The 25,209-nt window shown below is 39.4% G+C and overlaps 1 protein-coding gene across 2 annotated transcripts in view; it reads left to right on the forward strand.

The window, feature by feature from the left end:
• Positions 1–4,362: 4,362 nt before the first annotated feature.
• Positions 4,363–25,209, forward strand: part of SOHLH2 (spermatogenesis and oogenesis specific basic helix-loop-helix 2) — a 46,225-nt gene continuing 25,378 nt past the window's right edge. For both annotated transcript variants that reach the window (XM_011943025.1, XM_011943026.1), the window contains exons 1-3: positions 4,363–4,493; positions 16,883–17,097; positions 25,133–25,194. In XM_011943025.1, the coding sequence (XP_011798415.1) occupies positions 4,446–4,493; positions 16,883–17,097; positions 25,133–25,194 (325 nt within the window). In that variant the 5' untranslated portion in view covers positions 4,363–4,445. The remainder of the gene's footprint in view (positions 4,494–16,882; positions 17,098–25,132; positions 25,195–25,209) is intronic.

The raw sequence follows: 25,209 nt of genomic DNA on the forward strand, positions 1-25,209 counted from the left end.
ATTTTGCCATGTTGCCCAGGCTAGTCTTGAACTCCTGGCCTCAAGCATTCCTCCTGGCTTGGACTCCCAAAGTGTTTGGATTACAAGTGTGAGCCACCTACACCAGGCCTCTCAGCTGACTTTTAAACCATATTAGTATACATCGACATATTCACAAGTAAAGTGCGAATGACATTTTTTCTACTCCCCCTTATCCTTCACCTTTACAAACAAGAAGCTTCTCTCCTTTAAGGTGGCCTGACATTTTTGTGCTAAAGAAATTCCTCACGACTTCATACAGCCACAGTTGGCTGTCACTGTGGCTAAAGGAAAATGAGCTCACTTGTAACTCTGTGATCTCCTCAGACCATAGAGCTATAACCAATGACTACCCTGGGGGGATGCACTCAAAAGGAATCGGCGTGGAATCGTGGAATCGCACAGGCCCACTGTGGACTTTGTGTGACACAGCCCCTCCTCCGTAGTTATAGTGTTACTTTGGTTTAGCTCTACATTTCCTAGCAAAGACTTGTGATTAAAATGAGGCAGATTTAGTAGAACTAAATCCTGTTTTAAAAAGTGAATTAATATACTGAATGATGAGAAAACTGTCAAGTCTTATTGCAATCTAATGCAGGGCATCATTAGAAGTTGGTACTATTCTTTGACCTTTGTTACTGCCTCAGGGCAATGGTTCTTAACTCATTGGGAAAAACATGTATTTATTATCACCTTCTGTATGTACACTAAATACTAGGATATGAAATCTAATAAACAGTCTCTGCCTTACCATGCTGCTAAAATCAAGTCATAATTGTTGAGCAGAGGTGTGAGATGGTGTTAGTCTATTTGAAATGCTACAACAAAATACATACTGGGGGACTTATAAACAGCAGAAATTTATTCTCACAGTTCTGGAGGCCCTGAAGTCCAAGATCAAGGCAGCAGCCGGTTCAATATCTGGGGAGGGCCCACTTCCGGGTTCATAGATGGCATCGTCTCACTGCGTCCTCACGTGGTAGAAGGGGTGAGGGATCTCTCGTGGGCTTCTTTTACAAGGGCACTAATCCAGTTTATGAGGGCTCCTCCCCCATGACCCAATTACCTTCCAAAGATCCCACCTCTTAATACTATTACCTGGGGGTTAGATTTCAAATATGAATTTTGGGGGGACATCAATATTAAATCTTTAGCAGATGGAATTAGTACCACTTTGAAAATTTTCCACTGTCTTCTCAGACTAACCACAAAACAAAAGTGTGAGTCAGCCTGTTGTGTGGGAGAAACCCAAGCAAGCACAAGTGTAACATTCAGGAGTAAGTAGGTGTGCTAAACCTCAGACAACGCAGCTGTCAGAACTGTACTTTCAGGTTAGGAGGACTGAGGGAGAGGCAGAAAGAAGGCATGCACGCAGCAGGGGTGGAAGCCTCTTTGATGCGGGGATAATGGGACAGGAAATGTTTTTCAGGCAGAGCTCAGAATCAAAGAATAAGTGAAATAGCAGCTGGCAAGGATCAGAAGATATATTCAGGGCAGTTCGCAAACCAATGAACTGTGCTCACGGTGTTGTGATGGCGAGTGCTATCCTTTAAGGCAGCTTGGGGCTCCTCTAGGCTTCAGGTGACTTATCCTATCAATACTACAATTCCAAAGAAATAAGTTACTCTATCTGCTTGTGCAAATCTTACCCTGGGGACTCTTGGGGGGACCTCAGGACACTATTAAGGAATAGAAACTAATCTAGTCACTTGATTTGAAGCTAAGTCTAGAAAGCCAGAATGGGACAAGGTAATGTGGCCCTAATGCCACACTGAGGAATGGGACTTAATTGTAATAAGTAGAGAAACCCTTGTACGTTTTTTTTAAATAGGGAAAGGACAGGATTAAAACTGACCTTTTCTTTTCCCCAGGCAACCACCAACGCAATTTACACCAGTTCCGGCTTTGAAATACTGAGTTTGCTATTTTAGTGTGTGTAATATTTTTTCCTTTCCTCCAAACCTCATCTTTTCCTTTCCACTACACAAGATTCGAGAATGTGAAAGGTGCCAGAGAAATTAAATGGCTTACACTCTATGTTATAATTTGGAGGGTTTATATTAATAGTAGGGTTTCTCAACCTCAGCACGAACGCCATTTTGGGCCAGATAACTCTCTGTTGTAGAGCGCTGTCCTGGGCATTGCAGGGTGTTGAGCAGCATCCTTGAACTCTACTGGCAAGAAGCTAGTGCACCACCAGTGATAACAATGAAAAATGTCTTCAGACATTGCCAAATGTCCCTTGGAGGGCAAAGTCTTCTCTGGGAAGAGACATTGTTTTAGAGTAGATGTCTGTTTATTTACAAAGAAAGATTATGTTCGTTTGTTTTGTGAGACAGGGTCTCCCTCTGTTCCCCAGCCTGGAGAGCAGTGCTGCAATCACAGCTCATTGCAGCCTCAAACTCCCAAGCTCAAGTAATCCTCACACCACAGCCTCTGGAGTAGCGGGGACCATAGGTGTGTGCCACCACCCCAGGATAATTTTTTTTAGTTTTTGTAAAGACTGGGGTGTCCTTATGTCTCTCAGGAACTAGTGACCTCAAGTGATCTCACCTCAGCCTCCCAAAGCGCTGGAATTATGATGGACATGAGCCACTACTACATCTGGCTTTTTTTTTTTTTTTTTTCAAAGGAGATTGGAAACAAAAATATCTAAGTTAATTCTTAGGAAGCTTGGACTCATATTCTAAATACAGGAGAAGTTTATTATCTTTTTTTTTTCTTCAACACAGTAGTGATGACTTCCTCTCACATAATCTTAGGGGCATTTTTTACTTAAAAGCAATGAGTCCGTTTCCCTTTCAACATTGTCTTTGTCTATTAGAATTAGACTTACTAGTCTAGACCTGTGGAGCAATGGGAATCTGGTGCTTGTGCATTGAGGACAAAATGCTCAAAGCTGCCTCAATTCACACCCTACACCAGTGCCTGGGCAGGACTTCACCTTTGTCTTATATTGGCGAGCAAACCACTTCCCGCACAGACATTGGTCTGGATACTGTCAGTTCCTAATTGGAAAAGCAATAGAAGTGAAATTTAACTTAATTTCACTTAATACACTCTATTAAGACGTGTACACTTCCAAAAGTAATGCAGAATGATCCCATCAGAAGTTTATCTGCTCCTTTTCTTCCCATCAGAATTGTAGAGTACCACAGCAGTATTTTTGCATATGCCCCCGGGATCTAAGTCAGGCCCCCAGGACACAGCACCAGCTGCTCAGGAACCAGGAGACTTTGCCCAGGGACTGCCTGCAGTGATGGTTCCTGTAGCGCTCCCCCGTGTTATATGCTCTAGTGAGATCCAGAGTCTGCACTCATCCACAATAGCCACCGCACTTACAGCAACGGAAAAATCATGGTACAGTAGTCAAGATTTATCCGCGGAAGGATCCTTCGCGTATCCTGACGCCCAATAGGTCTCAGTAAAATGTTCAGTGAAGGTTGAGTAGAGGAGTTTACGTAGCAGCAGCCACGAGAAAATTTTATCGCCTCATTGTTTCCATTGACAAAATAGGGACAGTATTTGTTAAATCACAGCACAAGAATGAAGTGTTTCTAATATTTTTAATTTTTTTTTTTCTTTTGAGACGGAATCTCTGTCGCCCAGGCTGGAGTGCAATGGGCGATCTTAGCTCACTGCAACCTCCGTCTTCCGGGTTCAAGAGATTCTTGTGCCCCAGCCTCCCAGATAGCTGGGATTACAGGCGCCCGTCACCACACCCGGCTAATTTTTGTATTTTTAGTAGAGACGGGTTTTCACCATGTTGGCCAGGCTGGTCTCGAACTCCGGATCTCAAGTGATCCACCCGCCTTGGCCTCCCAAAGTGCTAGGATTATTGGCGTGAGCCACTGCACCCGGCCTAACATTTTAAATTTCTTAGTGGCTTGGAAAGAAAGCACCGTAAAAGTACTCGCCTTCCCTGTCCTCTGTTTATGTTTGTTTAGAAAAGAGCAAAACAAACCCAAGTGTTTGCTAATTCCTAACATTTAAACTGGAAAGACTGCCAATAAGAAACGACTTCTTAAAAATTTTAGACCATCTTGAGGTGATGCCTTGCCTCCCCCCTCCCCAGGCGGCGCAGTGGGAGTGACTACGCGGGGCTTAGTGTCGTGAGAGCTGCCCTGGGAAGGGGACTTGGAGTGCGCAGTCTGCTAATGACGCGGTCTCCTAAGGGCCCCCAGGACAGCTTGAGTAGCCCCCACGGGCAGGCCCCCGACCCGGGTTCCGCGGGGAACCCTCAGAACGGCCTGCCTCTCCCCCAGGCGCCAGACCAGACGACAGGGCCACTTTAAGCGCGCCCGGGGCGTGCTCGCCCTCAGCTGCGGCCAGGAGCCATTAGTGCAGGGGGCGGGCCCGGGACGCAGCGGCTGTGGAGCTCCTCCTGCTGGAAGGCTGCCCCAGGACCCAGCACGTGCGCAGCGGCCATGGCTTCCTCAATTATCTGCCAGGAGCACGGCCAGATCTCGGGCCAGGTAAGAGGCTGAGGAAGGGGAGGCAGCTGCGTTTATAACCTCGCGGGCGGGTCCTGGGCCGGTGGCCACCGCGGCCCTCAAAGCTCGGCCCGGGGAGCTCTCATTCTCGGGGAACCGCGAGGAGCGGGTAGCAGGAAGGGCCCCTTCCAGGGCGCGAGTCCACTATCCCCGGGCGCCCCGAGCTGGGGAAGCGCGGACCCGGCTTCTGAGGGTGCCCCCGGGTGCCACGAGGCCCTTTGGGCCTGAGGTGGGGGGACGGGGCTGATTTATCTCAGGAGAGGAGGCCATTGAAGAAAGAGAACTGAATCGTGTTATAAAGAAAACCCAGTAACAGATGAAATGTTCACAGTGAAACTTAATGGAATCCAAAAAATTCCAGATTGCATCACATCAATTACTCAATAAATGTGAATTCTCCAACTGGAAAAAAAAAACAAAAACCATCTTAGCCCTTGACGTTTGCCCAACTTAATTTTCGAGCAGAAGGCCACTTGTAGAGTTAGCTACCTAGAAACACAATTTTGTAGGCACTCGGGGGCTGGTGACTGGACAAAAATGAATGATTTTTATTTTTAATATAAGAAAGTTTAGGCGCGCTGTTTCCCTGCAGTCCCGTCTCTGCACAGCTGGGCATGCTTATTTTCAGTTTGCGCGCTGGCGTGGCATTCCAAAGTGTCCTTCGTGGAGCTTCCACCCAAATAGGCGGCTTTGTGTGGAACCAAAGCCGTGGTGGGAAGGGGACCTGCTCTGCACGCATTTGCCATCTGCATGGAAATAAAAAAGCCCACTGGCCTCTCTTGAAAAAACACCTTAATTTTTCAGCCCCTTTAGCAAAGCACAAAATCACTTTTGTAACTGTTTTCGATAAAAGTGAAAGGTGGTGATTACCCCCACTAGGAGGAAAGCATCGACGAAACCTCCCCACGCCAGAAAGCAAGGCCAGCTGGGGAGGGGGGCTTTCATCTTCTTATTTTCCGCATCTTGATAAATAGGAGAGGGCAACCTTTGGTGCTGAGTGTAGTCTTGTTACCTCTTAGAATACTCTGCAAACTTAATTTCCTCTCCTAAGAGCAAGCTTTCTGAAATGGAATTAGGATCCCTCTGAAGTGGACCCGTTTAACAGGTTTTCTTAATTTTTCAAGATGGAAGAACCTATTTAAACTCTAAGGAAAAATAGTGTTTTATGGTGCAGGATTAGGCAAAGCTGCACAAAACGAATTCTGAATGAAATATCTGATTATCTAGTAGAACATAAATAATTGTGGTTTCCTCCCCTTAAGAGAGTGTGAAACCCCAACTGACCCCTTTGTGTGCCTTTGTGAGAAGAGCCGCTTGCTCAGTTTCTCCAGATAGAGCTGTTTAAATCCCTTGACTCCTGGGGAAACTGAAGGCCCACAATTGCCCCATGAGAGCCTCAGCCCTGCAGCTGCTGCTGATTGTGGGCTGCTCTGCTCCTGGTGATAAGAGTGACATAAATAACAACTCACTAAAATGTAGGAGTGATTTGCTTTAAGCACTTCAGCACCTGCTGTTACTAATTAAGGGTTTAGCCTGCCACAGATTGCAAATGGAAATCCAGTGTTTTAAAAATTGTAGAGACTAGAGTGCCCTGCATGTTACTGTGATCACAGAAATGAAATAGTGGATGAAGTGTCTTAGTGACAATGATGTCGTGTTATTAAAACCGCCCACACTTAAAGGGTATGTACCAAGGTTAACAGGGCTTACCCTGAGTGGTGGAATTACAGACACTTTTCTTTTTTGATTTTTTTTAGTATTTCCCAATGAATACATGTTACTTTTGTTTACAAAGGTGTAGTAAGCAATTCAAACAGAAAAAGATATTTCGTCACACGAAGCCTAGCATTGGTTCAAATTATTGCTTGCAGGTGAAAATCTTAGATGTACTAAAAGGCAGTTTTCCAAGCAGAATATACTAGAAACATTTATTCCTTTTTCTTTTTATCAATAGATCTTTTTCATCACCTGTGTTCATATTACATTGTCAACAAGATATTTTTAACTAAATAAATATTCAGATTTATGTTGATTATAAACTACTCCCTTAATTGGAGTTGACTGGAATTGGGATAGTGGACTTGAGCCGTGTTCTGATTTGTCCATTCACATTCCAAGTGTGCTATGGCCCTGATTTTGTAAGGCAGGGAAAGAAGCATTTGGCAAGAGAGCACATCAGTTCTTTCCAGAGCTGCTTTATGTCATACCCTCCCTGTGCCATGGTGCAAGACACTATGCAAAAACTTCAGACTCCTGCACAGAACGGTGGGTTAGTGGTGCTTGTTTCTCCTCATCCCTTTCCAGATCGTCTTCCTACCTACCCTCAGATTTCTTCCTATTTCCTACTACGCATGTTCTGCCCTTCATAACTCTTTCTTGACTTTTTTTTCCCAAAAGGCCGAGAGATTCTGGGGACATTGGGAACTGAGCCTCTGAGGGGTATCATGCAGTCAGAATGCCGCGTGCTAGCTAGGGAAAGGCTCAAGCTAGGCAGTTGATTTCTGTTATTCTGAAGTTTATGCTCTGCAGGAGGCCCTGTTTCCTGAGCACTGTGATTCAAACAGTGCAGAGCCCAGCATGGACACGTTTTCCCTTCTCCTCTGGCCCCTCCCCTGCTAGGTTGATTTGACGTTTTCTGTGTTCTTTGTGCTCAGGTTCAGTATTACTTGGAAAAACATGGCAATAACCACCACCTGCAGGGCACTATACAAACACTTCTCATAACAAACTTGCAACGCAAGTATTTTGATCCTTCAGATGAGGATCACTTAAGTGTCTTACTCAAAGCCAATGGTAAATAGTTGAACTAGGTGACAAGACTCTGGTCTGTCTGCCGCAAATGGCTTTGCTCCCTTCCCACTGCATCAAGCTGTTGCAAAAGGATTAGTAACACCCTTAGTAGAGCTGTTCATACTCCATTCTTCCTATATTCCAAGGATTGAACGCCATGCTTTCTTAGCAGAGAAAAGGGCTATTAGAATGTAAGCCCCATGAGGGCAAGGACCTTGCCTTGTCTTGTTTGTTCACCTTGTGTTCCTAGGGCCCAGCCCTGTGTCTGCCCTATAGTAAGGGCTTAATAAATATCTATGGAGAGAATAAACATCAAGCATATTTAAGCAGATACATAAAGTGGCAGGATATTTTAAAAGAAAAAATAAACCTTACTAATATAAAGTTTTACAAACTATATCCCAGGACACCCTAGTTTACATGTGTTATTTTAGTGTAATTATTAATGGCACCTCCTTTCATTCTCAAAAGTGCCTCAATTTGGAAGATCAATTATATGGTCATACACCCTAATTGTACTAGATAGGTTATTTTTGGGCATTCATATTTGCTTCCATTAATCAGGTTAATTAAAAAACAAAACTATAATTGCTTCTGTTGTGATCACTTGTTAATGACTTTCGTTGTTTGGTTTTGGGTTCACAAAGAATATATTTGTATAGAAGAAATCGTGCTATAGTGGAGATTCGCAAACAATCTGCACTCGCAGGCATCACAAAGGCTTAGAGTCCCATGCTGCTCCTAAAGTGTGGCTGGAAATGAGAAGTATTTATAAAATGAAAAGGAAACACACTAGTAGGGTCCCAACACTCTCTACTGTAGAAATTCCATATTTCAAAACTCATTTAAAAGTGTTGTGCTGTGTTCTTGGAATATAGAGCATTGAGGGAAGTAGAAGGAAATAAGGCTGGTGAAGTAGGTTGGTAGCAGGCTATGAAACACCATGCTAAGGAGTTTAAATCTGTATCCTGTTTAGCGTAGGACAGTGCAGGTGAAGGAGATTGGCACACGATGATTGAGCACACAGGTGAACCTCCCCATCTACCCCAAACTCCAGAGCAGATGTTTTCAAAATGTGATGATTCCTTTAAGTAAATAGCATGGAAGAAGAAGACAGGTATTCCAAATTAAAAGATCAAGGTGCTATAACAACCAAATGCAATGCATAGTTCTTAATGGGATCTTGGTTTGAACAAAGCAACTTCTCTCTGAACGTTAAAAAAAAAAAAAAATCCACAGAAAAATGTGACATTTAGAAAGCAGATGGGATCCAATTGCACCTAAAACAAAAGTAGAAAATCCACAGCTTAAAAGACACAAAGAGAAGAAATGCAGTGATAAAACAATTTTAGTGATAGTTCAGGCTCAATATTGACAGAAACAAAGATGAAAGTAGCCCAAAGCGTGCTCACCTGGTTTGAATTAGCTGGGTACAGAACACCGGGCCAGGTTGGCCCCCTGGATTTACCCTGCGGACTCTCCCAGCTCACTCCTACTAAAGCAGGAGCAATGGTGCCTTTAACTGAAAGACAGAACTCATGAACTCTTCTCTAAAGAAAATGAACTATACATGGGATGAGGACTCCTGGTATCAGTAATTTCCAGACCTCTGTAACTGAAAGAGGAAAGGAAAGGCAGTTCTTCCTAGGAGGAAAGTAAACTAACATACTTGGTCTTCAGAGTAAAGCCCACCTTGATTTTGACAATTAGCTGGTGCCAAGATCTCTGCTCTTTGGCTGTTGCTTTCACTCATCCTGTGCACTCACACCAAACCCATGGTCGGTTGTCCCATTAAAGGAGGCCCCCACTGAGGAACCACCACCACCCCAACTACAGGAGAAACTGCCTGTTCACATCCACTTAGTTCTTGATTCACCTTTTTGTTTGGAAACCAAGGATTGCCAGACATTAACAGAACTAGACAAATGCACAGATCGAACAATTAAAGAGACAGAATTTTAATGTGCTATAGACTGAATGTTTGTGCCCTCCACCAAATTCATATGTTGAAATCCTAATTGCTTAGGCGATGGCATTAGCAGATGGGGTCTTTGGAGGTGATTAGGTCGTGAGGGAGGAGCCCTCGAGAATGGGATTAGTGCCTTGTAAAAGAGGCCCAAGAAAGATCCCTTTCTCCTCCACCACATGAGAACACAAATAAACTGCCATCTATGAACCAGAAATTGTGCCATCACCAGACATTTAATCTGCCAGTGCTGTGATCTTGGACTTCCCCAACCTCCAAGCCGAGAAATACATTTCTGTTGTTTATAAGCCACCCAGTTTATAGTCTCTTGTTATAGCAGCTTGAATGAACTAGGATGTAAAGGAATAGGAAAAAAAAAACTTCTAAAATTTGAATTTGTATCTGTGGAGAGAATATCACATCCTAAAAATAGCAGGTAATGAAAAATTACCAAAAAATCTTAGAAATTAGTAATTTATATTAAATGGATTGAAATTATAATACTTAGAATAATACTTAGAAGGACTGAAGACTAAGCCAGTGATCTGGAAAATGAGGAAATCTCTGAGAGAGAAGTCGAGGCATATAGGATCAACTTAAGACATCCGGCATCTCATAGAAGATTTACGAGGAGAGACAAAGACAACAGGAAGAAGGAAGTAATCAAATAAATAATAGAAGAAAATTTTCAGAGCTAAAGATCCACTGGGTGCCAAGTAGGATGAATAAGCTCTATACTCAAACACAACCCAGAGGAAAAAGAAAAGCATCTAAAGAAGAACAAAGCAGCTTATTCTTTTTATTAGCAACTTTGGATTCCAGAAGGAAAATTCAGAGACAAAATGATTTTGACCTTGTAAGTATTTGCTGGGCAAAACTTGCACTGAATTGTGAGAGCACAGTGAAGATGTTTTCAGACATGCTAGGACTCTGATGCTATCAGATAGTTTTTAAAAGAGTTTTCTGAGCCTGTACTGCAATTCAATAAAATGAATCCAAGAAAGAAGCAAATACGAGATACAAGAAACTGTAAGAATAAGAGAAACGAAAAATTAAGTGTAAATGTTAATAAATGTAAATACTTAATAATGATTGGAACTAAAATTCCAGATAGTCATAGCATGAGAAGTATATGGGGTGGAGGGAGATGTTTTAAGGATGCCGCCGTGTTTGGAGAGAGGCTGTAGATTTAGATTAACTCTACATCTTAATTGAAAATTGCTACGTATACTTACTAAAAATTAAGTATTTTTGAAATTTTAGTGGCCAAAGTGGTGTAATTTGAGTAACAAAGTAAATGATAGTATTGGATTGTAACCCAAAGAATAAAATAAATATCCAGAAGTCCTTACTGATTTAAATAAACAATTGACTAAATAAATAAATGAGGGAGAAGGAACATATTCTCCTTACATAAGATTTCCAAATCATAAATGTAGATGGAAGGAAATAGAAAATCACCAATTGAATGTCATAGTAATAATTGCTACAGGCAAGATCTACAAATGAAGGGCAGGAACAGAGGGTATAACTTTAAGGAGAAATGGGATATTTGCAAAGCCTCAAACCATCTCCACTAACATATTTATCAATTACTGTGATGGTTTTTAATGTACATCCACAATTGTTTGATATTCCTCCCTCCAAGAGGTGGTACTTTAGTCCTTTTCCATTGAGTGTGTCTGGACTTAGTGACTCCCTTCTGAAAACAAGAATGTGGAAAGGATAAACAAGGGACTTAACAGTGGAGAAACCTTGCAGACACCATCTTAACCAAGCAACCAAGGTGAACCTCCCTGGCAATCTCTCACTGATTTATGACACCATAAGAAGGATGTGCTCGTGTCCATGGTATTCTACCCAAAATCTATAGTCCCAGTCTAATTATGAGAAGATGTCAGGCAAATCCAAGTAGTGGGACATTCTCCAAAATACCTGACCAGGACTCCTCAAAAGCCAGTAAAAACTGAGAAACCATTGCATGTTAGAAGAAACTAGGAGACACGAGGACTAAGTACAACCTGTTATCCAGATGGGATCCTGGGACAGAAAAAGGCTATCAGTGGAAAAATTGGTGAAGTTCAAATAAAGTCTCTAGTGTAGCTAATAGTACTATGCTAATATTAATTTCTTAGGGTTATCTATCTCATGGTTAAAAAAAAAACCTCACAATTTCTTAGTTTGGATAAACATACTACGATTGTAAGATGTTAATATTTGGGGAAGCTGAGTCCGGTGTTTATGAGAACTCAGCATACCCTCTCTGCAAGTCTTCTGTAAATCTAAAATTAATTCCAAATAAAAAGACAATTAAGCACTTAAGCACAAAAATTAGGGATTTCAGTCCCAAAGCATTACAGGAGCAACAGGATGGAAAAATGAAAATTTGATCAGCCTAAGAGTAGGTATGGGAAAAAAAGAAAAAAATTACAGTAAATAGGAAGCCTGAAATAACAAATGAAAGGGAATAAGGTCATTTCACATTAAATTGTAAATGTTCACAAGTAATTAATATTAGCTAATTCATTACAGTACATTAATGAAGTTAATGTACACTAGTTAATGTCAGTAATGTAATTACTTAAATTCATACATGAAAAACTGAAAGGTCAGATTGTAAAAACCATGTAAATTCAATTAAAAGTGATTTACAAAAGTCACAGAAAATAAAGATAATAAAGAAAACTTCAAAATAAGGGGATATGAAGAACGAAGCTGTATATCAGAAAAATAAAATTTGAGGTGAAAAGCATTAAAGGGCAAAGAGGTATATTTTACATAATAGTATTCTATATAGAATCGTCTGTATATGTACACTATTTAACAACATACTATATAAACACAGATCACATATATATTGTTAAATATTATAGATATATATTTATATAATATCACTATCATGAACCTTTATGTTAGAGAAATTATAAATATAACCTATGGTTAGAGAAATTGATGAACTGACAAAACCATAATTAAGGAGATTTTGATACTCTTCTTTCATAAACTGAAAGATCAAGTAGACCTAATATAAGCAAAGAAAGAATTAACAGTTTTGCTCTAAAAGATATGTAGAACTTTTTGCACAAGAGAAAATAGGCATTGTTTTCAAGTACCCATGGATGATTAACAAAAACTTTATTAGGCTATGAAGAAAATGTCAACAAATTTTAAAAAGTAGACGTCATGCAGGACACATTCATTGTTGACAGTGCACTGAAATAAGAAATGAGCAACTAACAAATAGTCAAAAAAATAAAAAACCAAACACACTATACCCTTGAAAATCATAAACACATTTATATAGGTGTATTTAATAAAAGTCTTTAGATTAAAATGGAACTATCAACTGAAATTATAAACTAATTAGCAATGAATGAACATGAACTCACTGTATATAAAAATTTGTGGGGTACAACAAAATGCCACTAGGAGGAAAATTTAGACCCTCTACTTTGCTGCGTAGGAGAACTTTCCACAATGATGGAAATGTTGTGTATTAATACCATCTGATAATCCACACTTACCACATGAGGATGTTGAACACGTGAAATATGGCTAGCGCAACTGAACTGAATTTCAAACTTTAATTAATTTTAATTAATATAAGTTTAAATAGCCACATGTGGCTACTGTATTGGACCACACAGTTCCATATTCTCAATAAAGCATTACCAGAAAAAGAAAAAATTGAACATTATTAATTTTATATATATATAAAATTAAAACATTAAACATAAATCCATATGAAATGGATTTGTAAAATGTATATAACCAAAATTCATTTAAGAAAAGATGGGAAACTTGAATTTACCATTAATCAATAAGGAACTATAAAATGTAATGTAAGATCCAGCTCGATAAATGTCTTCAGAACCAGGTTTTCTAGACATGTTTTACCTAAACTTAAGATGCAGATAATTTCTGTGTTTTATGAACTATTCAAGACCATAAAACAATATTCTTCAAGGCTGGCATAACCCTGATACCTAAACAAGATAAAGTAATACAATAAAACAAAATTATATCAAGATTCACTTATGAGCACAGATGCAAAAATCTAAAGGTGAAGGAATTGAATTCATTACACATTAGAAATAGGTTTATCCCAGCAATACCATGATGGCTTGACATTAGGAAACCTATTAATGTAATTCACTGCCTCTGCCTAACAGATCAAAGAATAAAACATAATATGATCATGTTATACTGAAAAAGCATTTAATAAATATTAGCACCCTTTTGTGATATAAAATTCTTAGCTCCCAAATAGAAACTTTTTTAACTGATAAAGGATATTGATCAGAAATCTTCAGTAAGTATCATATTTAGAAATAAAAACATTTGAAATATTCCCACTAAAATCAGGAACAAGACAGGAACACCTACTATCACTCCTGTTACTCACCCTTGTTTTGGATGTTCTAGCTAATGCTTTAAAGTCAAATAAAAGGCATACGTTCTGGAAACAGACAAAAGTGTCATTTTTTGAAGGCGGTAGATTGCCTACCTAGGAAATTGAGAAGAATCAATGGAAATATATTGGAACAGAACAGAGAGTACTATAAAGTGCATTACTTGAAGCAAGTTCCTTATACAGAAATCAATAGCACTTCTATATGTCAACTGTAATCAATCAAAAATGTAGTGAGTAAGAAAAGAGATCCCCTTCACAGTGACCTCCAAATGTTGAAATATCTGGGAATACGTAAGACATATCTGGGAATACATACTAGGACACATGCAAAATCAATATGAAACTCCATAAAACTGAAGAACATAATGGAAGACCCAAATTCTCTAAGATATATACTTCCTAAATATGGTAATTTAATATCGCATATTTTCTAATTAACTGTTCAAATAGAGGCAACCATAATTAAAACTTTAACAAGGTTCCTTGACAAACTGATGCCAATTTCTGTTGGGGGAGAAATTGTTGGAAAATATATAATAACCGAATTGAAAAATAACAAGGAGGGAAACATGCTCTATCAAATATCAAAACACACTATAAAGAGCTAGTAATTAAGCAGTGTGGTATTAACCAGGAATAGGCAAATAGATCAGTGGATCAGAATGAAGTCCAGAAACACACACACACACACCCCTACCTGGCATTGTGAAAACTTCTCTCGTGAAAACACTGAGAGAAGGTTAGTCTGTTCAGTAATCCTGTTGGGTCGATTAGTTCTGCATTTAAAAAAGAAAACTGAAAGCAGGTACCTACCTCATATTAATGAACAAATAAACTCCAGCTGGGATAAAAAGCTAAATGCAAAAAGAAACCCTTAACAGTATTAGAATACTCTACCAAAGCATTTTTTTAACATAAACAGAGATGGCTTTGAAAACAAGATAAAATTCACTAAAGCCATAAAGGAAACAGTAGATTTGTTACTAAATATTAAATACTTATTAGTGACAAAAGACCTTATAATCAGAATTAAAGGGCTGGGTACGGTGGCTCATGCCTGTAATCCCAGCACTTTGGGAGGCCGGGGTGGGTGGATCACCTGAGGTCAGGAGTTCGAGACCAGCCTGGCCAATATGGTGAAACATCATCTCTACTAAAAATACACAACTTAGCCAGGCGTGGTGGTGGGCACCTGTAATCCCAGCAACTCAGGAGGCTGAGGCAGGAGAATTGCTTGAACCCGGGAGGCAGAGGTTACAGTGAACCGAGATCGCGCCACTGCACTCCAGCCTGGGTGACAGAGTAAGATTCCTTTTCAAAAAAAAAAAAAAAAAAGAAGGAAAGAAAAGAATTAAAGGTTAAAGGCAGAGTGACAGACTGGAAAAAAAAAGTAGTTGACTAATATCCAGACTTTATAAACTCCCACAAAGCAATAAGAAAAATACAAACCACAAATAGGTGAACAAAGGGAGTAAATGGGTATGCTTAATAAATGTGTGATAATAAAATGCAAATTGCCACTAAAATGAAAAGATACTCTATGCATTCAAAAAATGCCAATAAAAAGGATAAGATTTTTTGCTCACAATATTGACAAAAATTTTTTAAAGGTTGAGAATAATCCGTCTTATTAAGGGTTTGGAGAAATGAGTACTCATATGTACTGCTTATGGGGATATAAATTTTTGTATCCTTTGGAGTATGCAAAACAAGTGAAAATTTACTTTCTGATTTTCTAGTTTTGGTCCTAGGATATATGCTTATCTGCACAAAGATGTATTTATAAATGTATTCGTCATGGCACCATAATAACATCAAAACCCAACACTGGGAGAATGTCTCAATCAATTGTCATCATCGAAAATAAGGAAGACTGGAGCACGATGACAGATGAGCACATTCACCCCGATCCCAACAAATAATAGAAAACATGTTTTTATGAGAATAAATCTATAACCACCTGGAAAATGAGAATATTCCCAGTGAATCAGAATTTTTGAGGAATTGTTGAACTATATTGTTACATGTAAAAAGCAACTCACTTCAAAAAATAGTAACAGCCCATTTATGAAAAGCTACGTAGGTGTGTATTGTACTTATATGTTTGACACAAAAATTGTCTGGAAGGATAGACACCAAACTCTTGACAGCAATTGCTTCCGGAGAAGGGATTGAATTAGGATATGAGAGATGGTAAAGGAAGATTGACTTTTTTATAAAAAGAAGGAAGAAAATTAGGTGAGCAGGTAGAAGTGCCAGAGCTTTGCTTACTTTACTCTTGCCTAGTTTCTTGCACCTTACCTGTTCTTTCCTGCAGCCCTCAGGAAACCAGGCTGAAAAGAGAAGGAAGCCCCACGGTGGCCACTTACTCCAGCACCCTGCCCTGTGGAGTTGCTTCTTTGCCAAGCTCCCTTTCTCTTTGTACAAGTATTTCCAGCCCCTTCACTCTTTTAGCTTCAACTCTAATCACCTCCCAAATCTGTTTTCTCATACAGATGTCTATGGCCTGGCATTTCCAATTGTTTTCTATTTCCATTAATTTAAGCATCCCCATTCTTTGGCATTTTCGGTGGGTTGCGTTCATTAGCTGTAGAGAATAAAACAGAGAAATAAAAGGTGAGGAAGGGAATGCTCTTTTTCCTAATTGAATATACTTGAAAATATCTCCAAATGCAAATAGTCTTTTTGGTTCCTGATATTGAGGTTTGAATAGCACATACATTCAATCGAAAGGACTCTTTCAGTGTTTCTTATGATTTAGGAATTTAAATCTTTCTCTCTTCCCTGAAATGTGTGTTTCACCAAAATAAATCACGTGGGAGAGTTACGACTTTGATCCTTTCAGCAATAAATAGATTTTCCAGCAGGAAAGACTTTTGGGAAACTGAGTCATAAGAACTCTATCATTTAATAGGATGAGAGAGAAATTTGCAGAAAAACTGAAGTAAAATAGCATTGGTAGGCAAAATGTTTAAAAACAGCATGACCTTCAGATCTATTCACTACTCTGGGTACTGAAGATGTGAAATTAATAGTTCCTGTCCTTGAGCTGCTTATAGTTGACCATCTAGCCAGTCAGACTAGATATGGAGTCAATCGTTGTGTTATTTGTGAGCTGTTTTAATCTTATCCTCTCATACATGACATTTTCACTATGCCTAGGTAATAATTATGTGACACCTCTGCTTCCTTCTCTTTCAGGCAAAAATAGACATCTTATTAGTTGGAGATGTCACTGTGGGCTACCTGGCTGATACTGTACAGAAACTGTTTGCAAACATAGCAGAAGTCACCATCACCATCAGTGACGTGAAGGAGGCAGTAGCGCTTTTGGATGATTGCACATTCAACATGGTTTTCTTAAAGATGCCTTCTTCACTAAGTGCTGAGGAGCTAGAAGCCATCAAGTTAATTAGGTAAACTTCAAAAGCCTTGATGCTGTATCTTTAGAATCATTTTTTTAAAATCTCATTTTTTAAAAAATCCTAAAAAGATATATTTCTATTTTACTTTTTAAATTGAGGGGCCAGGGCGTGGCTCATGCCTGTAATCCTGGCACTTTGAGAGGCCGATGTGGGATGATTGCTTTAACCCAGGAGTTCAAGACCTGCCTGGGCAACATAGTGAGACCTCTGTCTCTACAAAAAATTTTACAAATTAGCTGGGCCTGATGGTGTGCACCTATAGTTCCAGTTACTCGGAGGACTGAGGTGGGAGGATTGCTCAGGAGTTTGAGGCTGCAATGAGCTATAATCATGTCATGGCACTCTAACCTGGACAACCGAGTGAGATGCTATTTCTAAAAAAAAATGAGGGATATTTTCATAGAGAGATTCTATGTACATGTTGTTTTTATTTCCAGTTTGTGGTATTTTATTATAAGAATTATTTTAACTTGAAAATAGGTATGGGTTAGAATGTAAGAATCAATTTGTCATAGAAATTTATTTAGTATGCAGTGCTTACGTTATTCCCACACATACTCCTTTTTGATAACTGTATCATTAAAATGGTGCATCTTTTCAGGGTTCATTAATTGTAGTGGCAATCACTAAAGGAAGTGAGCACTCTTAGCTCTGTGTCCTATTAGCTGGGGACTGAGGTGTCTCCTGGAGCCACGGAGCCTTCTGGATTCACTGGGTCCAGAAACCATCACCTCCAGTGTTCTTGTTTCGTCTTGCAGTTCCATATAAGTTCTGCTTCTTTTCTTTTCTTTTCTTTTCTTTTTTTGAGATGGAGTCTCACTCTGTTGCCCAGGCTGGAGTACAGTGGTGCCATCTCGGCTCACTGCAACCTCCACTTCCTGGGTTCAAGCAATTCTTCTGCCTCAGCCTCCTGAGTAACTGAGATGACAGGCACGTGCCACCACGCCTGGCTAATTTTTGTATTTTTAGTAGAGATGGGGTTTTACCATATTGGTTAGGCTGGTCTCAAACTCCTGACCTCATGATCTGCCTGCCTCGGCCTCCCAAAGTGCTGGGATTACAGGGGTGAGCCACCGTGCCTGGTCAAGTTCTGCTTCTTTTTGACCCACTCCAGCTCTAGAAAACTGGAGTCCAGTGGTGGGAGAGTTAGATTCTTCCCTGCCACTTAAGATGTATTTAGATAGGGTTAGATCAGAACAAATTTGTTCTCCTTCCATGAAATACTTACTAGATAAAGTGGAATTGTCAGTTACATTGGAACATATGAGAGCTTGTCAGAATTACAAGACAGGCCTCTTCTTTTTGGCTAAAAAATTCAGAGACAATATTTTGATCCTTGAATAAAGGGGCAAGCAAATTATGTTAAGGGAAAAGAAAGGTTGAAATGAGAAGCCCAAGCCATCGAGTTACTTATTTGAGAGACAGACAGACAGATACTACTCTTGGGGTTTCTTAGAACAACTGGTCTGCATTTCTTTTGGCTTTCTATGAGGTATGTGAACTCTAGTCATACCAGGCAGACTATCTATATCAAAGTGAATTCCACTTCTAAAACCTGTGGTATACTATCCTCCTTCTGAGAATATGCTTCTTTTATTACAAACCTTAAAAAAGTAGAGTTTCCCTTGGCTGGGGACTCATCATAATATCTCATTTATATCATATTTAAAATTTTTTTACGCAGCTACATGAGGCAGGTGGAGCAGGATTTTATTGTCCCTACTTGACAGATGAGAAAACTGAGCCTGAATGACTTGCCTAAGACCACATGGCTCATTTTTACAAAACTCAGACTAGTTTTACAAAACTAGATTAGAACTCTACTCTTCCCTTCATTTTCTTTCTAGAAGTCTGTCATTAATTGACTTCTGTATTGAAACCACCTCTTTTTCATCTCTGAGGTTCAGTATGTGCCAAGCTGGGTGTACATCAAACATAGATATGGTTTTGAAAGAGCCCCGGACAATTCAATATGGCTGATTTCTCTCTTCATTCCAAGACTAGGACCCTAGCTATGCCTCTCAGAATGGAGTAAAGCTTTGCATTTGCTTCCTATCAGAGCTGCCTTTTGAACAAGATAAGAATGAAGTTCTGTTTAAGAACCAGCTTTATGTTTAGTTGCAGATATTAAAACCTAGAAGGTTAGAGGAGAGAATTTCTTGTCTGATACTCACCTCAGCAGCTTTTATTGCCCTGAGTAACATAGCTTAAGATTTCTTAGCAGAGAAAAGAAAGTAGATTAAGGTATTAAGTGTATAGCTATGCAAATGGTAGTTCTGTTATTTTACCTTAAAAGAAATCATTGGTTTGAAAGAAAACAAATAATTTGTGGAATACACCTGGATTTGCATTCCTTGTTTGTCTCCTGTTGCACTGTTCCCAACACCCAGTGAAGGTCTTGACTACCAGCAGGTGTTATCTACCTTGCTGTAGCTCCAGTGAATGACTGTATGGATGAGTGGGAGAAGTGCCATCCTAGGCAGGCAGTGCCTCCTCGCTTTTTTGCTCCTCTCTGCAAAGGGACAGAGTTGTTTGTTTGTTTGTTTGTTTTGTGTGTGTGTGTGTGTGTGTGTGTGTGTGTGTGTGTGTGTGTGTAAACTTTGCTTTCATGGTGCTGTCCTCAGAGGCTATAAATGTCTCTGAAGTTCCCTTTCCTGCCTTCAGAATTGTTATGAGTTTATGATTTGTTGAATTGTTTAAACCCCTGTAAAGGATGTTTCCAGTTTTCAACCTATAGTTTTTCTTGTGGTAATGAGCCCTGTACACGTACTGCCCCATTTGTAAGGAGTTTAAACCTTCATCTATCCTAAAGCACTACATCTTTTGAGTTTGGGCTAATATTTAATGACTAAATCAAAATGAAAAGCCTGGCTCTACTTTTCTTCTGCTGTATTTTAAATTTTTCTCTTTAGATCTTTGTTGTCCTCTTGTAATATCTCAAAAGCTATGTAGGTCTAGGAAAATGTGTATGTACTTACCTTACTCTTGTTTCTCTGGGTGCTTTATGTCTCCTGTCAATGAATGAGGAATTGATGATAGAATGCAAGTGACTGTATATGTGTTCAGTATTAGAGCACAGGATCACAAATCTATATATCTGTAAGACATATGGATTTTTATTGAAAATAAGGATGAAGTTTAGCCTGTTAGCTATAATATTATATTTATTTTAGAATCAAATGAAAGCAGCTTCCTTAAAAGATTCTTAAATTTAATCTTACAAAACTATGTTTTAAGCTTGGCGCTAATCATTTATTGACTTTAATCATTCATAAAATACCAGTACTTAACAGACTCAAGACTTACGGCACATCTCACTTGTAGGTTAACATTCCTGATAGTACTGCCTAATTTGTTTTCATCTCAAGAATGTATTGAAAGAGTGTGTTTTTATTGAGCAGATGAACTCAAACACTACCCAGTGGTAACATATTTTAATATCATCTTAGGATTCATATGCTTAGCTCCAGAATTCCAGGGATATTTCACTCTTGGCTTAGATGAGTTCTCAAAATTGAGCCATACTCAAAGGGCAGATACTTGATAATTCAGACACGTCCTGATGCTTATCTTCCAAAGACAGGTACAGAAAGTTTAAATATGTTTTAAACTCATCAGTATATGGGGAGTCGTAGTTTTCTTCTCCATGAAATGGTTCTGCAGTTAAAATTCCGTGATTCTCATGAGCTCAGAGCATTTTAGCAACAGAAAAGGAATGCAGGATGTGGTTCCATCTGCTCTGTCAACAAATCAAGTTTGAATCTGATTTCATTTCTTCCCCGTGTAGCTTTAATTGTCTGACCAGCTAACTGATCACTAAGAAAACCCAATCTTGTGAGCCACAGAGATCTAACAAGTTGTCCTTTTATGTCTCCAAGACATCTTTGACTTGACCATGTAACTCATTAAATCTTACTAGGTAGTTTGCATGACCTACTCCTCTGAATATTCAACAATAAACACAGTAACAGCAAAACACCTAAGTAGCTTTACTAAAACCTTTTTCCTACAAATTGGTGGAGGAAGTGAGTAGGAACTGAGGAAGGTCTTTATAACTTCTAGCACCATGTCACATGGTGAACGTTGCAGCAGGAACTCTGTGGGAGAGCCGAGTGGGAACAGGGCACACCACTCTTCACTGTTAGCCAAAATAAACTATCAGAGCTTAATTAAGTAATTAACAGAGAACAATATTTGTTACAAGTCCCATGTAGGTCATACCAGGTTAGTTTGGCTGCATGTAGCCCACGGAGAGAATAATGGGTAACTGTACTCAAGAAAACCACAACCCAAAGATGATACTGGCTTTTGTCCCTGGAAATCCTTATGGCTCTAAGAGAAGTAAAGGTAGAAATTTCCGCAGGTTTCATAGTTATAACACCTCTTTGGCCCTCTTAGATGATAGATTTCAGAGGCCAGGGCTTTCCTGGGACCCTTTGATCAGCAGAGTGAACAACTCAGCTCAAAACCCTTGTATATGATCTTTGTTTTTTCAGCTACCAGAGACAGATCCAGGGATGGGGGCAAGACAGCGGGTGGTTACTATTGCAGGTTGAGCTGATGCTGACTCCAGTTCTAGAGGGCACTGCAGGTAGGCATAGGAATGGAACCGAGAATATCAGTATCCAATCTCAAAAGTGAGGTGGAGCCCCAGGAAACATCATGACACTTAAACAGCATAATCGTGAAACATGAGGGAAAATGAATTGTCCCCAAATAAATTGCAAAACAAAAGAGACATTAATTGAGAAAGTCTCAGAGCCTACAATTTGATTTTGGTATATAGAAGAGGAAGTAGTATCAGTTGGTGTGGATAAAAGTGATTTTTATTTTGGTTTGTTTTTGCATTGCTTAGTTTTGTTTCAAGGAGTATTCATTCATAAAAAAGAGAACATTTTCTGGTTGATCCTAGAAACTAGAAACTCTTTTAGCTTATTGATTTGTAGGGAATGTGAATGAGCAGCTGAGCTTAAGACCAGAGTATTGGATTCTGGGAACTCTTACTGGTTGCAGGAGTCCCTGTACAGCCAGGGGAGTGTGTGTTTGGTAATTGATTCCGTGCTAATAACAAAAGTCCAAGAATCCCACCTTTGTCTGATGTAAAGCTTGAAATTTGAAAGTCATCAGGGCATATGAATCCATATAGCCATATCTTACATATTTTTGTGTCAGTAAAATCAATTTTCAAATTTTTGAAATACCGGGTTTTCAAAAATGGACATAGGAAGATTTCTGAAAGCAAACAACCTGTTTTTTAAAAATCATTTAACTGTATTTAACTTAGGATAATTTACTTTTTTGAATCCACTATGCAGTATTTTTTATTTCAACATTTACACTACCCGATAATTTTGTTTCAGTGGTCCCATCTGCGCAGTCCATTATTCACTTTCACCTCTCTTTCCTCATTCTGTTGTCCATACCTCCATTATAATCCACACTTTCTCATCACTTAAAAATATATATACGAGGCTAGATGCAGTGGCTCTTGCCTGTAATCTCAGTACTTGGGAGGCTGAAGCTGGAAGATTTCTTGAGGCCAGGAGTTTGAGACCAGCCTGTGCAACACAGTGAGAACCCATCTCTACTAAAAATACAAAAAAAACCAGCCAAGTGTAATGGCACACACCTGTAATCCCAGCTACCTGGGAGGCTGAGGTACAGGATCGCTTGAGCTTGGGACGGTGAGGCTGCAGTGAGCCTTGACCATGCCACTGCACTCCCACCCGAGTGACAAAGCAAGACCCTGTCTCAAAAAATAAAATAAAATAAATCTATCTATTTATCTCTTTCTATCTTTCTCTCTTTCTGTCTTTCTAAAATGCATATATTTATTTTTATATATATATGAAATGTTGACATCCTGGCAGGCATCATTCTGATCCCCAAATTCCGTCTGTGTCACCACGCCACCTACACCAGTGTCGGAAGTACCTTTCTTACCTCCGCATTTGGTTGGCCAGGCAAACTCGATCCTCCCTCCCGCATGTGCCTATTTTGATGATAATATTTCTGCCTGAGTTTCTCTTTTCCTCATAGAAATCATATATTCTTTCCTTTCTTCTCTCTCAGCCTAACCTCCCTTGAATTCGTAGCACAGAATCAAGTCCGAATAGACCTCAATGGGGTGTCACATCTTCTTAATAATCCTGCTAGTCTGAAGTAATCAATTTAGTAAATACTCTGAAATATTTACCATTACCAAAGGTTCACAGGTATGCCCGCTTTCCTTACCATCAGCTCTTGCCTGGATCACTGTCCTAGGGTCTCTCCAGTCCGCCTGTGTCACCCCATCAGTGCATCCTGTCATAGGCAGAGTGGTCTTTCTAAAATGCAAGTATAATTGTGTTGGTTGCTGCTGAGCTGCATAGCTTTCCGTTGCCCATTTTTCTTCAATACCAAACCTTTCCTGTGGCCTAACAGGCCTTCTGCGAGCAGAGCCCAGCCCTCCCTCACTCTTTGGTCTCCACTTATGCTTCTCTTTCTCAGATGCCCTGTGCCAGAGCTCTCCTGGACATCTTGTACCTTCTCAAACTCGCCTTGTTCTCGACCATCCCAGGGCTCCTGCATATGCTGTGCCTTTTGCCCAGAATGTTCTGTGCTGCACATCTGCTTTCTGCCTTCCCCTCTCCCCAGCCTTTTCTGTGTCTAGCCAGCACTGAGGGTTGTCGGCCTGGAAGCCTCTCCCAAGGCTGCTAAGGCAGGTTGGTGCCCAGGTGTGGACTCCTTTTGGCCCCTTTGGTTTTTCCTTCCTGGCATTGGACACATTTTCAACCATAAAATTATCTATAGTGATTTGTTTAATGTCTTTCCGCCCCAAGACCACCAGCCGTGTGAGAGCAGGAACCTTGTCTGTCTGTTTACCATGACATCCCCCAGAGCCTAGCACCCTAGCACAGAGCTGGTACATAAGAGGTTCTCAATATACATGACTCAGATATAGAAATGACATTAATATATAAGGCAATTTGAAATATAGAATGTATACTTACTTCCAAATGCATATGTAAGATAAGCTAACAATGTTATACAGTGGGGGTGCTCCCAGTTCTCATTTTAGTGAATAAATAACAACCATATATAACCACATGCTAATAAATGATGTTTTTAAGTATTTGAGAATAGTTTGCTTTTCTTAGGTAGTTTTAAACTGTTCTCTTTGAAGTGTCTTTCACAGTCACATTCTCCCCGAAAATCATTTCATTTTGGCTAATACCAAGGCTCAGTATCCATTCAATTGTTGAATTCCAGACTTACTGTACTGAGTTTAGTGAACTATAATGCCACTTTAAGAAAAAAGTTTTATTTGAAAAATTTCAAGAAATAAAAGGGGAGAGAGTATAATAATACACTCATAATGTAGCCTCAGCAGTTACCCACATCTGGCTCATCATGCTTCTCCCTACCTTCCCACCCCTGCCCACCAGTGGATTATTTTAAGGCAAATCTAAAATACCATTTTATTTCATCCATAAATACTTTAATTGGTACCTCTCTAAGGTGAGGACTCAGAGAATAACCACAAAACTCGTATTATACCTGAAAATTAATAATCACTTCTTAGTATTGTCAAATATCCCATCAGCATTCAAATTTCCCTGCTTATCTTATGATTTTTTTTAAAAACTGTGAGTTTATACAAATCAGGATTCAACTTTCCCTTTCCTCTTTTTTTTGGTCTTATTCTTTATTTACATGTATATTTAAAAGGAGTCATTTGTTATTTCATTCCCATGATGTTCTTTAAAATGTTTATTTTTTTCCACAAACTTCTTGTAAACTGCTGATTTGATCAAAAATTTGGATAAGGTTTAGGCTTTTTTTTTTGTTTTTAAGAAAAAGTGATTCATCTCTTTCCTCACTGATTTGAGATGCTACTTTTACTAAATTTCCATATTAATATTATTTTAAATTCTAAAGAAATGAAGAAAATCACTGTAGTTAGTTCCTCATAAGCTAAACTCCTGAATCCCCATTTTTTGAATAATGATTTTGCTTCATTTTAACATTTTCTTTCCTCTCTCAGATTTGGCAAAAAGAAAACTACACATTCACTGTTTGTTTTTATAATCCCTGAAAATTTTAAAGGTATGTACCTGCTAA

This window comes from Colobus angolensis, unplaced genomic scaffold, assembly GCF_000951035.1.
Source record: "Colobus angolensis palliatus isolate OR3802 unplaced genomic scaffold, Cang.pa_1.0 Scaffold214, whole genome shotgun sequence".
NCBI lineage: Eukaryota > Metazoa > Chordata > Mammalia > Primates > Cercopithecidae > Colobus > Colobus angolensis.